The sequence below is a fragment of the Microtus oregoni genome, unplaced genomic scaffold (assembly GCF_018167655.1).
Source record: "Microtus oregoni isolate MIOR12 unplaced genomic scaffold, Mior012 000097F_ref0000449, whole genome shotgun sequence".
Lineage (NCBI taxonomy): Eukaryota > Metazoa > Chordata > Mammalia > Rodentia > Cricetidae > Microtus > Microtus oregoni.
Genome location: NW_024544710.1, coordinates 3,495,266 through 3,509,768, shown reverse-complemented (window position 1 = coordinate 3,509,768; position 14,503 = coordinate 3,495,266). Strand labels below are relative to the sequence as shown.

Below are 14,503 nucleotides of genomic sequence, written 5' to 3'. Positions count from 1 at the left end.
CTGTGTGACCTTTGGTTTGTGCTTTAGTAGGATCGCTTTGGCTTCTGTGTGGGAACAGACTATAGTGGGTACTAGGGGTGGAGTCCAGTGATGTATCTCAGTTGGCAGAGTGCCTGCCTAACAAACCTGAGGCCCTGGGGTCAATCCCCAGCCCCACACAAATGGCATGGTGGTTTATGGTACATACCTGTAATCTCAGCACTTGAGAAGTGAAAGAAGGAAAAACAGGAGTTTAAGGTTATCCTCTGCTAAGTAGCTAAGTAATGAGTTTGAAGCCAGCCTGGGCTACCCAGCTCAAACCAAACCAAACCTCTAGAGACCAAGGAGCAGTTCAAGCACCACAGCACTAATCCCAGTGACAGGTGACGACCGTGCACGTGATGAAAAGCAGCGGACTCCAGCTATGATTTGAAGGAAGAGCCGACAGCATTGGCTGAGGGGTGGGTGGAAGAGCTGAAGAATATGGAAGATGCTGTCTTGGCTGAGGTAGTGTAGCGAGGTGGTATGATATGGACAATTCAAGTTCAGAGGAACTCAGTGGACTCAATCCCTGCCCTTAGCTGTGTGGTCTTGAGCCTCTTCTGTGTGAGCTCACGTAGACTGTGTGAATGAAAAGCTCCAAAGTTCTGGCTGTGAACAAAACCTCCTGGAAGGAAGATTTGTCTGCAGAGACAGATTGGATGGTTAGGATTTCAGTACTGTGGAGAGATTGGAATGGTGCAGGCCCAGACCTTATCTTGGGTGAAGTTCTGGGCCTTCTGCAACAGCCGTTCCTTGCCCCCACCCCGTGCCTCTTATTGGAGCCTACATCTTGTGATAATAGATAAAAATCTCTTAGACTCTATTCACTTAGTAGGCAGCTAACTTCAACCAATTCAGAAGCTAAGATAGTGCAGATAGTGTCTTAGAGTTTCTATTGCTGTGAAGAGAAACCATGACCACAGCAACTCTTTTTTTTTCTTTTTTTTAATATTTATTTATTATGTATACAATATTCTGTCTGTGTGTATGTCTGCAGGCCAGAAGAGGGCACCAGACCTCATTACAGATGGTTGTGAGCCACCATGTGGTTGTCGGGAATTGAACTCAGGACCTTTGGAAGAGCAGGCAATGCTCTTAACCACTGAGCCATCTCTCCAGCCCCCACAGCAACTCTTATAAAGAAAACTTTTAATTGGGGTGGCTGCCTTACAGTTTCAGAGGTTCAGTCTGTTATCATCATGCCTGGGAGGACGGCAGTATGCAGGCAGACTTGGTGCTGAGAGTCCTACATCTTGCAGGCAACAGGAAGCTGGCTGAGACACTGGGTGGTATCCTGAGCTGGGGAAAGCTCAAAGCCCACCCCCACAGTGACACACTTCCTCCAACAAGACATACCCACTCCAACAAAGTCACACCTCCTAATAGTGCCGCTCCCTGTGAGATTATGAGGGCCGATTACAATTAAACTCTCACAGATAGTATTGTGTGTCTAAAGAAAGACTTCTCCTTTCCCAGCAACCTCATGGTGGCTGACAACCATCTACAGAGGGATCTGATGCCCTCTTTGTGATGCAAGCATACATGCAAATAGAGCATTCATGCACATAAAACACATAAAAAAGAAATCTTTAAAATACATGATGGCCCATGCCTTTAATCCCAGTACTTGGGAGGCAGAGGCAGGTGGATCTCTGTGAGTTTAAGGCCAGCCTGGTCTACAAGATCTAGTTCCAGGGGGCTGGAGAGATGGCTTAGTGGTTAAGAGTGGTTAAGAGTGGTTAAGAGCATTGCCTGCTCTTCCAAAGGTCCTGAGTTCGATTCCCAGCAACCACATGGTGGCTCACAACCATCTGTAATGAAATCTGGTGGCCTCTTCAGGCATACCTATAGACAGAATGTTGTATACATAATAAATAAATAAATATAAAAAAGAGCTAGTTCCAGGACAGGCTCTAAAGCTACAGAGAAACCCTGTCTTGAAGAGAGAGAGAGGGAGAGGGAGAGAGAGAGAGAGAAAGAGAGAGAGAGAGAGGGAGAGGGAGAGGGCGGGGAGAGATAGAGAGAGGGAGCTGTGTGGGCTTTTTTATTTTGTTTTTTGTTGTTGTTGTTGTTGTTGTTTTTTGCACTGACAGTTATGAGGATTTATTTTTCTTTTGAGATGTGGTTTATGTTGCCCAAGTTTGCCTCAAAGGATTTGCCCACCTCAGTCCCTGTCTTCTGAAACTCAGGTGTGGACTTCTGTGTTAGTTTATGAAGATTTAATGAGGAGATTACATAAAAACCCAAGTTCCACAGCTGGCACAAACTAGATCTTTCTAAGCCTGCCTGCCTTCTCGACTTCCCCTTTGAGAGGAAGCTGAAGAAGCTTCTGAGAGGAGCTGCATCCATAAGGAAATGGCAGAGGAGTGGGGCTTTGTTAGGCAGGGAAGAGGTGTGAAAGGGATTGTTTTTCTTCCAGGCAGGGGAGATGAAACCAGTGGGTAGGCAAAGGGCCTTGTGGAAGATCTTCATCTAGAGGGGCTGTGTGAGGAGATGGAGTTCCTGGGTGTGAAGAGAAGTCTGACACTCAGTCATGTGCAAACCAAGGGCCCCAATGGGGATGCCTGAAGGTTGGGTAGCCAAGCTCTTGCTGCCTCCCCAGCTCTGCTTTGGACTGGGCCTGGCCAGGAAGACCTTCAAAGCCCTCCGAGTTACAGGATGAAGCTAGTTAGTTGTAACGGTAGCATTCAAGATTCTTGTGCTGACGAGCTGTAGAGGTATTCACTGTGTAGAATCACGACAAATATCTGGCTTGATTCCAGACTGGGTGGACCCCCCCCCACACACACACACCAGCCATACCCATACTAGTTGCAAACATGCAGCCCCCAAGGCAGAAGCTCTGAAAAGTACCTTGTGTTCTGGTCTGAAACACCTCTGACTTCAAACTTCTCACCATCAGCCCTTACTCGCTGCACAAAAGCACGAACCTTCCTTCCTTAGTACCATCGGGTCCCCCACAGAGTAGACGCGACTTTTCTCTAGAGCTGCACACACCAGCCCTGCACCTCAGGGATGTCTGAGGTCAGACTACCATGTTTTTGTGGGTTTTTTTTTTTTTTGGTTTTTCGAGACGGTTTCTCCATAGCTTTTGGTTTCTGTCCTGGAACTAGCTCTTGTAGTCCAGGCTGGCCTCGAACTCACAGAGATCCGCCTGCCTCTGCCTCCCAAGTGCTGGGATTAAAGGCGTGTGCCACCACCGCCCGGCTTGTTTTTGTTTTTTTAAAGACTTTTATTTATTTATTATGTATACAACATTCTGCCTCCATGTATGCCTGAATGCCAGAAGAGGGCGCCAGATCTCATTACAGATGGTTGAGATTACAGATGGTTGAGACAGTTGTGAGCTACCCTGTGGTTGCTGGGAATTGAACTCAGGACCTCTGGAAGAGCAGCCAGGGTTCTTAACCACTGAGCCGTCTCTCTAGCCCCCAACTACCCCGTTTTTTAACCTGCCTCATCCCTGTTTGTTATATAAACTCAGACGTGTCTCTTGACCTTCCTAGGCCTTCTTTTCTACCCCTGCAAAGAAGAATGAAAAAGATCCCTCCTTCACAGGCTCACTGCTAAACTCCAGTGGTATTATCTGAGACTGGGATTTAGGGACTTTGTGGGGTGTGGTATGGGCACCTGTAATCTCAGTACCTCAGAGGCAGAGGCAGGAAAACCACCGCAGATTTGAGGCCAGTCTGGTCTACGTAGTGAGAGTGTCTCAGAACCCAAGCTGGGACTGCAAGAAAGCGTCACAGGTGTAGACACTGAATCAAGAAAGCTTGGTGGCCTGAGTTGGAGCCTCAGAATTCACATAAAGGGGAAGGAGAGAACTGACTCTATGCCTTCTGACGTCCATACATGTGTTGTGGCATGCGTTCCCACATACATCATGCATACATATGCAGGCACGTACAATTATATATATGCTTTTCAAGATGGGGCTTCTCTGTGTAGACCAGACTGGCCTCAAACTCACAGAGATCTGCCTGCTCTTCCTCCCGAATGCTGGGATTAAAGGTGTGCACCACCACTGCCCAGCACAACAAATAATATTTTTAAAAATCCATCCAAACAGCAACAAAAATGTGTGTGTTTACCTTGTTTTTCCACTCCCTCTTTGAATGAAAAAAAAAAGAAATAAAAAGGAGCGGACAGGACTGATCCTGGTTATGGTGTTGGAGAAAGTTTATCATAGGTAAAAGGGGAACAGAGCCAGAGGCAGAGACGTCTGGGAGAGTCCAGAGTGAACATGACCCCCCAGTTGAGCCACGTGAGGAGGAGAGGTAGGGGAGAGATGAGAGGAGAGGAGCCACCGACCAAGAGGGGTAACCTGGGCCAAGAGACCGGCCAAGAGAGTAGTCCAAAGAAGCAGGTAACCAAAATGGCTGGAATATATAGGGAAGGGCAACTGGGGGAAGGGTAGCCTAGCCCCTGGGCTGGAGAAGTTTAGGGTAATGGGCAGCATACACTAGCCATACCCTGTAACAGCTAGGGACTGAGGGATGATGGGAGACCCTGGCAGCCAGATCCACCTCGATATGTCAAATAGGCACCTTAGCTCTTTGTCCTGGGTTTGAGACCTAACACACTCCATAGCTAGTCCATAATTACCATGATGCGACTCAGTGTAAAACTGATCAAACTGAAGGAAGGGGCAGAAAGTGTAACCAAGCTCGAAGTTTTCTCCTGATGAATAAATACTTTGATAGAATCTTTAAAATAACAATAATCTGCCGGGCAGTAGTAGTGCACGCCTTTAATCCCAGCACTCGGGAGGCAGAGGCAGGCGGATCTTTGTGAGTTCGAGGCCAGCCTGGTCCACAAGAGCTAGTTCTAGAACAGGCTCCAAAGCTACAGAGAAACCTTGTCTCGAAAAATAAATAAATAAATAAATACAATAATCATATAATATCCCAAGTCATTTTGGTTATTATCCCTGCTTTATACCAATACTTAGAGTATTTTTATTGAGCAATCAGATTGGAGAATAGATTTGCATGCCGTAATGGGCCAAACACATTCTTGTTGGACAGGATCAGCTAACAGCACTCAATATAATGCACTGTCTGTTAGGGAAATGGTCTAGTTGATTTTATCATCACAGCAAACCCTGTGCAGTTAGTGCAGCTGTTACCCCCTTTTGTGGATGGGAAAGCTGAGAGTCAGTAGGATGAATACTGACGGAGGCTTTGAACACAGGCAGGCTCGTTGTAGAGGCCGTATACCTGACTTACTCCTCTGGTTTGCTCAGTCTGCTTTCTTATAGAACCCAGGACCACCGGTGCAGGAGTGGATCACCCATCATGGGCCGGCCCTCCCTCCCACATCCATCGCTAATTAAGAAGATAGCAGCTGGGCAGTGGTGGCACAAACCTTTAATCCCAGCACTCGGGAGGCAGATGCAGGCGGAACTCAGTTCCAGGCCAGCCAGGGCTACACAGAAAAACCCTGTCTTTAGATACCAAAAAAAATATAGTTCCAGGGCAGGCTCCAAAGCTACAGAGAAACCCTGTCTCGAAAAAACCAAAAAAAAAAAAAACAACAACAACAACAAAAATATATGTATAGCCTACAGGTTTGCTTACAGCTTGACCTTAAGGAGACATTTCTCATCAGAGGTTCCCTCTGTAGAGGACTCTAGCTTGGGTCAAGCTGACCTCAGGCTAGCCAGTACATCCACTTAGCTGTTTATTTTTGAGTCAAAGGCTTGTCATGTAGCGCTGGCCAGTCTCACATTCCTGAGTACTGGGCTTGGAAGAATTTGCTCTACATGCAGGGAACAAAAACAAAAACCAAAAAAAAAAGGAAGGCAGCCAGCTGCAGGGGTTCACCCCTATAGTCCCAGCTATCCTGGTGAACCTCTGAAAACAAACACAACATCCACGTGGTAGCTTACCAAACAAATCAAATGTAGTAAATGTTTTTTTTTGTTGTTGTTTTTGTTTTTCGAGACAGGGTTTCTCTGTGGTTTTGGAGCCTATCCTGGAACTAGCTCTTGTAGACCAGGCTGGTCTCGAACTCACAGAGATCCGCCTGCCTCTGCCTACCGAGTGCTGGGATTAAAGGCGTGCGCCACCACCGCCCGGTAAATGTAGTAAATGTTAATGAGCAAATGGAGCTTGTGTTTCCCTAGGTGATTTGGATTTAACACTCTGACCTTTTTTTTTAAAGATTTATTTATTTATTATGTATACAACATTCCTGCAATGTATGTTTGTATGCCAGAAGAGAGCACCAGATCTCATTATAGATGGTTGTGAGCCACCATGTCGTTGCTGGGAATTGAACTCAGGACCTCTGGAAGAGCAATCAGTGCTCTTAACCTCTGAGCCATCTCTCCAGCCCCCTTTTTGGATTTTTTCGAGACAGGGTTTCTCTGTAGTTTTTTGTGCCTGTCCTGGAACTAACTCTTGTAGACCCGGCTGGCCTCAAACTCACAGAGATCTGCCTGCCTCTGCCTCCGGAGTGCTGGGATTAAAGGCGTGTGCCACCACCGCCCAGCTTCCTTTTTGGTATTTTTGAGAATCGTCCTCCCCCCCCCCCCACGCCAGTGTATAGTGCTGTTAATGTAAAACCACAACTCTTAACCTCAAAGAGGATAAGAGACAATTTATTCTGGAGCCAAATATGAGAGACTACGGCCCAGGAATGGAGATTCAGGTTTCCTCAAATACCATGTTCAAAGGTGATAACAGTTCCATTAAGTTTTTTTGTTTGTTTGGCTCCTTGGCTGTTTTCTGGAGACAGGGTTTCTCTGTGCAGTCCTGGAACTTGCTCTGTAGACCAGGTTGGCCTTGAACTCACAGAGATCCGCCTGCCTCTGCCTCCCGAGTGCTGGGATTAAAGGCGTGCGCCATCACCACCTGACTTGAGGCCCTATCTTTAAATAATAAAAAAAGAAACAGCAAGTGTTGAGTGAAATTTCCCTGGAGATGTTAACAAATATCTTTTCACTTCAGACAGGGCACGGAGCAAAGACAGATCAATGTAAAGATTCCCCCAGAGTAGAGCGTGCTGAGCCAGTGGATTTTGTTCAAGAGTACACCCAGGTAGATTACTTACAGGAAGGAGCCTCGGTGACCAGAAAACATGTGCATCACCTCTAAGTCCTACTCCATCATGAAGGATGGATGAGCTTATGGAGCCTAAAATCCTCCCTTTAGTTAACTCTCCACCTCAAGCATTTCCCATGATCACTTGCAGCTGGAGGATTGGCTGAACAAACCGGTTTTGCCTTTGCCCCTTCCCTCTCCTTAGGAGTCAATAGCTCCATTATTTTACTGTAAAGACTAGTTGTATATAGTTTCTTTCAATTATTTGCCACAGCAACTATGCCATGCACTGTAATCTCTGTTCCCAAATGATGGGATGATCATGTTAGGCCAGGAGTAAGACATTGCAAACGGGATTGCCGTGGGGCACTGACTGCAGTCCCGTCTACCCTGAAGGCCAAAGTGTGAGGATTTTGGCCTGAGACTGGACTGCCTCCAAAAGGAAATGGCAGAGGCCCGTGTGGCTGGAATAGACTCGGGGGTGGGGTGGGGTGGGTAGATGAGGTCCGAGGGCACATTTGTAAGGGCCTTGCAGGTCCTCGTGATATATGACTGTGGCTTTGGTCTGTGAGAGCAGTGGGGGCCACAGGCAACCTCTCAAACACCAGGGCTTATACTTTTAAACAGCATTCCTCTGGCTGCTGGGTTGAGATGGCAGGGATAGAAACTAGGGTACAGCTACGGGTTAGTGTCATAGAATGTAATTATCCCACAATGTATGCATATTTAACAAACCATTTTATATCATATGTTGTCATCTTAAAAGGCTAGCGGTGGTATTTCTGGGGGTTTTTCCTTTTCCTCTGGGGGTTTTTAATCCCAGCACTAGGCAGGCAGAGACAAGTGGATTTCTGTGCATTTTAGGCCAGCCTAGTTCCAGGACAGCCAGGGCTGTTACAGAGAAATCCTGTCTCAGAAACCAGCTAGTCTATAACTTTTATTTAGAAAAAAAGCAGACACCATGCTAAACATTTTTCTTAATAAATCTACTAGGAAATATGTAGCAAAGAGCCTCTTCCATGCATGCCTCCCTCCTCACCCTCAACACCATCAGCACATGGCTCGCTTTTATTCCCACACCCATTCCTAACCCATTAGGTTATTTAATAGAACACTGCTTCCAGTAGACGTTCAGCTGCTCCTCAGTGCTGACAGGAGTGCAAAGCCCATCCTGCCGCTGGTGCAGGGACATAAACCACAGTGGGATAAACTTGTTTATTTTGGTCTGTCTCATCTCAGGGCCATTTGTCTGCTTCACTGCTGACATGAGTGCTTGAAGATTTTAGAAACCCAAACCATCAGGCCTCCAGACACTAACAGAAACCTAGACAATGCTCTTGGGAGAGACTGATAGTATAGTCTCTAATGCCAGGAGATTTTCACCCTACACATGGCTCGCCTGACAACTGCACTTGGGACTAAGGCCAGCACAAATCTTTCCTGAAAAGGCAAAGAGGGCTGGATATAGTAGCTCAACCTGTAATAGGCTCGAAAAGCAGCAGGTCTCCTAGAGACGATTTCATTCACTGCTGTTTGGTCGACAGGCTCTTATTTTTGAAGGGCAGGAGGATCACTGCAAGTTCCATGCCAGTTCATTCAGTCCCCTTCAAACTCAGTGATACATTATTTATATGCATCACAGACAGCTGCATAAGTCTGACTCACTCAGCCAAATCCCCAGCTCACCCAGGGCTTAACATACCTAGATCAGTCCCAGAAATTCATCATTATTTATGCTATAAAAAACCAAATTATTTTGAAAAAGACAACATAGCCAGGCGCAGGCAGTGCAAGCCTTTAATCCCAGCACTCGGGAAGTAGGGACAGGTGGATCTCTTCAAGGCCAGCCTGGTCTGTAAAGTGTTAAAGATACAGAGAAACCCAAACCTTATCTTAAAAAACAAAATAAGGTAACACAAAACCACAAATAGTTTTCATCTTGCTGTTTAATCTAGCACGTTGCCTAGAAAGGCTTGTTAGCAAGAGTACAAATACGTCTCCAGCATGTCTCTTAGAGACCGGTTCACCCACTGCTCTGTTTGGCCGCTAGCCTCTTGTCTCTCTCTTCAGCAATTGTGAGGCGGATTCCTTTTCCTGGGGAAGAGAAATCCATGGTTTGTTGCCCTAGAAAGAATTAAAACAACTCCATTAGCAAGATAGCATAGTACACAATTGGCTGTTGGGCACATGGTCCTGAGACTCAGATACTAGCTTATCATCAATTCCTGTTGCTGCTGTCATTTTGTTCAGTCACTGCCCACACCTAGAGATGACAATGCCCTTCATACTTAATACCCAAGTTTACTGTGTAGTTGGCATAATTAAGGAACACAATTAAGGAGGGTCATTTATTTCTAAGAAAAACACCCACAAACCACTTAAGGAAGATTGCTTCAATAGCAATAGGGCTCCTTGCCTCTAAGACACCAAAGATGCCCAGAACTGCCTATACCTCTATGTATCCAGGCTGGTGGGAAGGGAAACCCAGACTTACCTTGCCAATAACAAAAATGTTGGAAAGCCGGGTGGCAAAGCTGTTGCCATTGGCATCTTTCACATGGACCACATCAAAAGAGCCGGGATGTCTCTCTCTGTTGGTGATCACACCAATTCTTCCCAAGTTAGCACCCCCAGTCACCATACACAGGTTACCTAGGCAAAAGAAACAATCTGCTTCAAGCAAAACTGCCCTAATCACCAAAGCAACAAACAGCCTAGGAGTGTTGAGCTCCCACAAGGTCCTGGGCTCAACCACCAGCACTGCAAACTCCTCCCCCAAAGAAAAGCCAAGCCAGCTTAGCCCTTCTGCCAGTAGAAGTTCTACATATCTGTAGCCTTAAGATTTGTCCCAACCCCCAAAGGCAATCTAACTGCTTGAGGAACGTCTCAGGTCTCTCTTGCCTGCCTGACTTCTAGCCCCAAAATACAGTTGTTGCGATTGACACACTCCAGGGATCAGCTAGCACTACTAAGGTGCTTACATCACCATTAGTCTGAAAATGAGTGCCTATATTGTGTTCTGGCAACTGAAGTTGTCCGGCCTGGTCTTCAACTTGCAGCCTATCTGCCTTCATCTTGATTAGCTGGTAACAGTTTTGCACACTAATAAGACCATTGTAGAAGCAGGAAGTCTATCGGATCTCTCTCACTCACCAAGACTATTCTAAGTATACAGGTCAGCTCAGAAAACCTAATCCCCTGATCCACAAAGCTTACCACCAAAACTTACACCTGGGAAAAAAAACACCCCAGAAAACCAACAAAAATTACTTACAAGTCACCAAGGGGAAAGAGGATGCTTACCAGTGTCAAACTTGATGAAGTCGGTTATCTTGCCCGTATCCAAATCAATCTGAATGGTGTCATTCACCTTGATGAGGGGATCAGGGTAGCGAATAGTGCGAGCATCATGGGTCACCAGATGTGGGATTCCTTTTGTGCCCACAAAGATCTTTCTCACTTTGCACAACTTGTACTGAAAGTATAAAACGGGTAAGCACATTTAGTCCAGCTCATACACACCTTATTAGTTGTTTCTAGGTCCCAAGTTACCGACTTCAAAAATCCCAGTGGCATTTTCTGCATTCTGCTGCATGAACCACACTCTATTAACGTTAGCAGTTTGTCTAAACAATTATTCCATCAGGAATTTCAATGTGGCATACTATAATATGTTTAAAGATATCAAATCACTGGCAGCCACAGGACATGCCCCCAATCCACTGATAACAGGGCAGCACAGAAAGAAGCCATGCCATCAATTAAACAAACTTTCATTAATTTATTAATTAATCAAGTCCTAAACTTCTGTTAAAAAAATCTACAACGGAATTAAGCAAAGACAGTAATTAAAAAAAAAAAAACCCCGGGCTGGAGAGATGGCTCAGAGGTTAAGAGCACTGACTGCTCTTCCGGAGGTCCTGAGTTCAATTCCCAGCAACCACATGGTGGCTCACAAACATCTGTACTGAGATCTGGCGCCCTCCTCTGGCGTGCGGGCATACATCGAGGCAGAATGTTGTATACATAATAAATAAAAAAATCTTTAAAAAAAAAAAAAACCCAAACTAGTCTTAAAGACCGTCAGTCTTGCCGGGCAGTGCACGCTTTTAATCGCAGTGGGCAGGTGGATCTCTGTGAGTTCGAGGCCAGCCTGGTCTACAAGAGCTAATTCCAGGACAGGCTCCAATGCTGGAGAAACCCTATCTTGGAAAACAACAACAAAAAACCAAACAGTTTCTGTTTTTTTATCAAAACTAATTTCTAGAAATCATTCTCCTTGCTTTTAAAAAACCGCAAAAATAAGCTTCAAGACAGCCAACAGACCTTACATAGAGACTAAGATAAGGCTGGGGCAGAGCATGTGCTCATCACGTGAGAAACCGGGCTCAGTACTCAGCGCCAATACAAGTCAGAGCAAAACCTCACCAGACTGCTAACTCATTTCTAGGTGCACACTTTGATCTCCCTCATCCCCATGATCCGGCAGCACAGGCTCCAACTCGATCCATACCCACCTTGGCCTCCTCAGGTGTAATACGATGAACGGCAAAGCGACCCTTGGTGTCATAGATCAGACGGAAGTTCTCTCCAGTCTTGTCAATGCTGATGACATCTGATATCAAAGAATAAAGTTACCATAGTGACCCTCATTATCCCAAGATGACGAACTGGGGGAGAGGAGTCCCGCTTTTATGACTCCACAAAATTTCTGAAAGTAAATGGGAACTTGGTTTTTAGAAGTTTACTCACAAGTCCGTATATTCCCCACAACCGTAAAAATACTAGTCCTTTCTTATAAGTCAAGGGCTTGTGGCCACCAGGTGCCTTTCCTGAACACTCACTCACCCATAAACCCAGCAGGGTAGGTTATATCGGTCCTGACTTTGCCATCAATCTTAATGAAGCGCTGCATGCAGATCTTCTTCACTTCATCGCCAGTCAGGGCATACTTAAGCCTGTTCCTCAGGAAAATGATCAGAGGCAGACATTCCCTCAGCTTGTGAGGGCCAGTGGACGGACGAGGCGCCTGCAAAAAATTTTAAAACTTTACTTTAGGAAAACCATTTATAGGATCCAATCACACCTATCACCCAGTTTGGAACTCTGCGAAAACAAACAAGACTAAGTTCCAAGCTTTGGAAACTGCACCAAAATCTGGGTTATTCACACGGGGGTGGTGTTTAGAAACTTAAAAAAAAAATTTCAGCCTTAAAATTGCACAGCATTTTCTCCTTCCAAGGATGAGGTCTGCCTACTTTGAGACCTGATTCTATGTATCCATGTAAGTGTACTATGTAACACGTGGAGCAATTGAAACAAATATACCAAATCGAGGTAAGATACAGGTCTTTAAGAGTAGAGAGTTAAAGATCCTCTACACTCAGCTTCATGAATAAAAACGCTTGCTAAAGGTATACTTTAAGACACTCACACCACGACAATACTTACAAACACGCCGGTTAGTTTATCCAGCATCCAATGCTTTGGAGCTGCTACACGCTTCAGATGTTTCTTGGGACCACGAGCCTGAAGGAAGTTTTAAACGAAACATTGTTAAATTGTTTCAGGTCTTTCAACCGCAGCTTAAAAAGACTACTTTCTAAGTCCGTTAATTGAACTGACTTTCATTTACTCCACCATACTGCTTAAGTGTGCCTGCTCACAAAACTTTTATTCTTTCTACGGCACCACGCTTGGTAACTGTCCGGCGACTGAATCCAAGACGCGCAGGCAGACAGCAACAGAAAATGGCCTGGGACGTTATCTCAACTGTCAATCAGAAAGTGCAGTAGTAGCACACAGACAGATGGACATAAAGGTTTCAGGTTCAGAAATCAATCTAACCTCGGCATTACCACGTGTACTGCTCCTTTGTATACTAAAGGACTGGTACTAACTTCCACATTCAAAAGCGGAAGGAAGCCTTTTTTTTAATGCTTCGTACAGAAGTTTACCCGCTATAATGTAAAGTTAAGTCCGTGACAAAGACAAACGGGACAAGCCAAGAGCCCTTTCTCCAAGCAGACGCGGCGCCCACCTGCCCCAGGCTTGCAGTCTGCACTCCCGGCCCCTCGCAGCTCCTGCCTAGAAGAAACGCTTCTCATGAGGCTAGGGGAGGTGTAATCGAGCCAAAGGCCTCGCTCTCTGCGACAGACTTCCCACCCTAGCCCAGGCCAGTTATGGCCCTCGCCACAGAGCTCATCTCTGCCAGCCAGCGGCAGTGCTGCCTTTGCCTCCATCCTGCAGTCGGCCGCACGAGCCCTGATAACCCCGGGTATTCCCGATCAGGGAGGATGGAAGCCGATGCAACCCAAGAGCTCGCTCTACCCCTGTCTTACCATGGCTGCGCTGGGAACGGAAAGAGACTCGCCTTCTTCCGGTGAGCGAAGAAATTCGGGTCTGAGACTGCGCGCGCCGGAGCCTGGGATGCTCCGCCCAGTCTCTGCCTTTCCCACTGGGCGGGGACTCTCTCTTGCCATCTGCTGGCGGGAGGTCAGAGGTCCCAAGCTGGGAAACCGAGGCTGAGAAACTGATCTTCAACCCCCAACACACACACTTGTTCTCCTCAATGTGCTGAGTGCCTTTCCAGGCTGAGTGGTGAATGCTGGGCATGCCCAGACCAACCGCACCAGACACCTGCCTGCAAGGAGAATGCTCGTACAGATGGTTGGGGGATGAAAAGATACATTTTAATACTTGATACTTTTCTTATACATTTTATACATTGTCTTCCAGAGTTCCTGAGCCAGTCAGCTTCATACTAAGAGACTTTTCTCTTTTGCTTTTGTGCAGATTGCTGGAGCAAACAGACTATCCAGGGTGAGAGGGTAGGAGATCTGCTTGAACCTGGCACCCTGCCCAGTCATTCCTGTATAAGTCATTTGGCACTTGTCATACTGTAAGGGAAGAGAGGGAACATTAGAGAGTGTCTGGTTATTCTACTTTCCTACTTTGAAGCTGTCCTTCATTCTCCATTTCCTGCTCTGAAGGAAGAGATCCCTCCCTCTCAATTGTATGTGGCCTCCCCTGGGTGAATTCTGTCCATCCTAAACCCCAAAGATCCAATCCCTTCAAACTATTATGAAGGGGTTTTCCTCCCTCCCCTCCTCTCGTCGTCCTGTTTCTCATATATGTGTGTATAATTATATAATCATATATGTATATATATATATGATTGATTGGCACTAATGGCTGCTGGGGAGGATTCATGTTTTCATATATACATATGTGGATAAAATATGCATATATTATACATATATATTTCTTTTATTTTTTCTTTTTTATACTTTATTTTTTATTTATTTATTTATTTATTAAAGATTTCTGTCTCTTCCCCACCACTGCCTCCCATTTCCCTCCCCCTCCCCCAATCAAGTCCCCCTCCCTCGTCAGCTCAAAGAGCAATCAGGGTTCCCTGCCCTGTGGGAAGTCCA

General features: G+C 46.0%; 1 protein-coding gene across 1 annotated transcript; it reads right to left on the bottom strand.

Moving 5' to 3' along the window:
* Positions 1 to 8,995: 8,995 nt before the first annotated feature.
* LOC121442887 (40S ribosomal protein S4) lies at positions 8,996 to 13,462 on the bottom strand. Its single transcript, XM_041644530.1, has 7 exons — positions 13,409 to 13,462; positions 12,519 to 12,596; positions 11,916 to 12,096; positions 11,585 to 11,682; positions 10,371 to 10,542; positions 9,562 to 9,719; positions 8,996 to 9,191 (listed from the first exon to the last, which is right to left on the bottom strand). The coding sequence occupies exons 1-7, from the start codon at positions 13,409 to 13,411 to the stop codon at positions 9,114 to 9,116; spliced, it is 768 nt and encodes a 255-aa protein (XP_041500464.1). The 5' UTR covers positions 13,412 to 13,462; the 3' UTR covers positions 8,996 to 9,113.
* Positions 13,463 to 14,503: the final 1,041 nt, after the last annotated feature.

Coding starts and splice junctions, on each gene's coding strand:
- LOC121442887 (XM_041644530.1), bottom strand. Junction 9,720..10,370: donor CTTCATCAAGTTTGACACTG/GTAAGCATCCTC, acceptor TCTTTTGCCTAG/GTAACCTGTGTATGGTGACT. Junction 9,192..9,561: donor ACATTTTTGTTATTGGCAAG/GTAAGTCTGGGT, acceptor AATTCTTTCTAG/GGCAACAAACCATGGATTTC.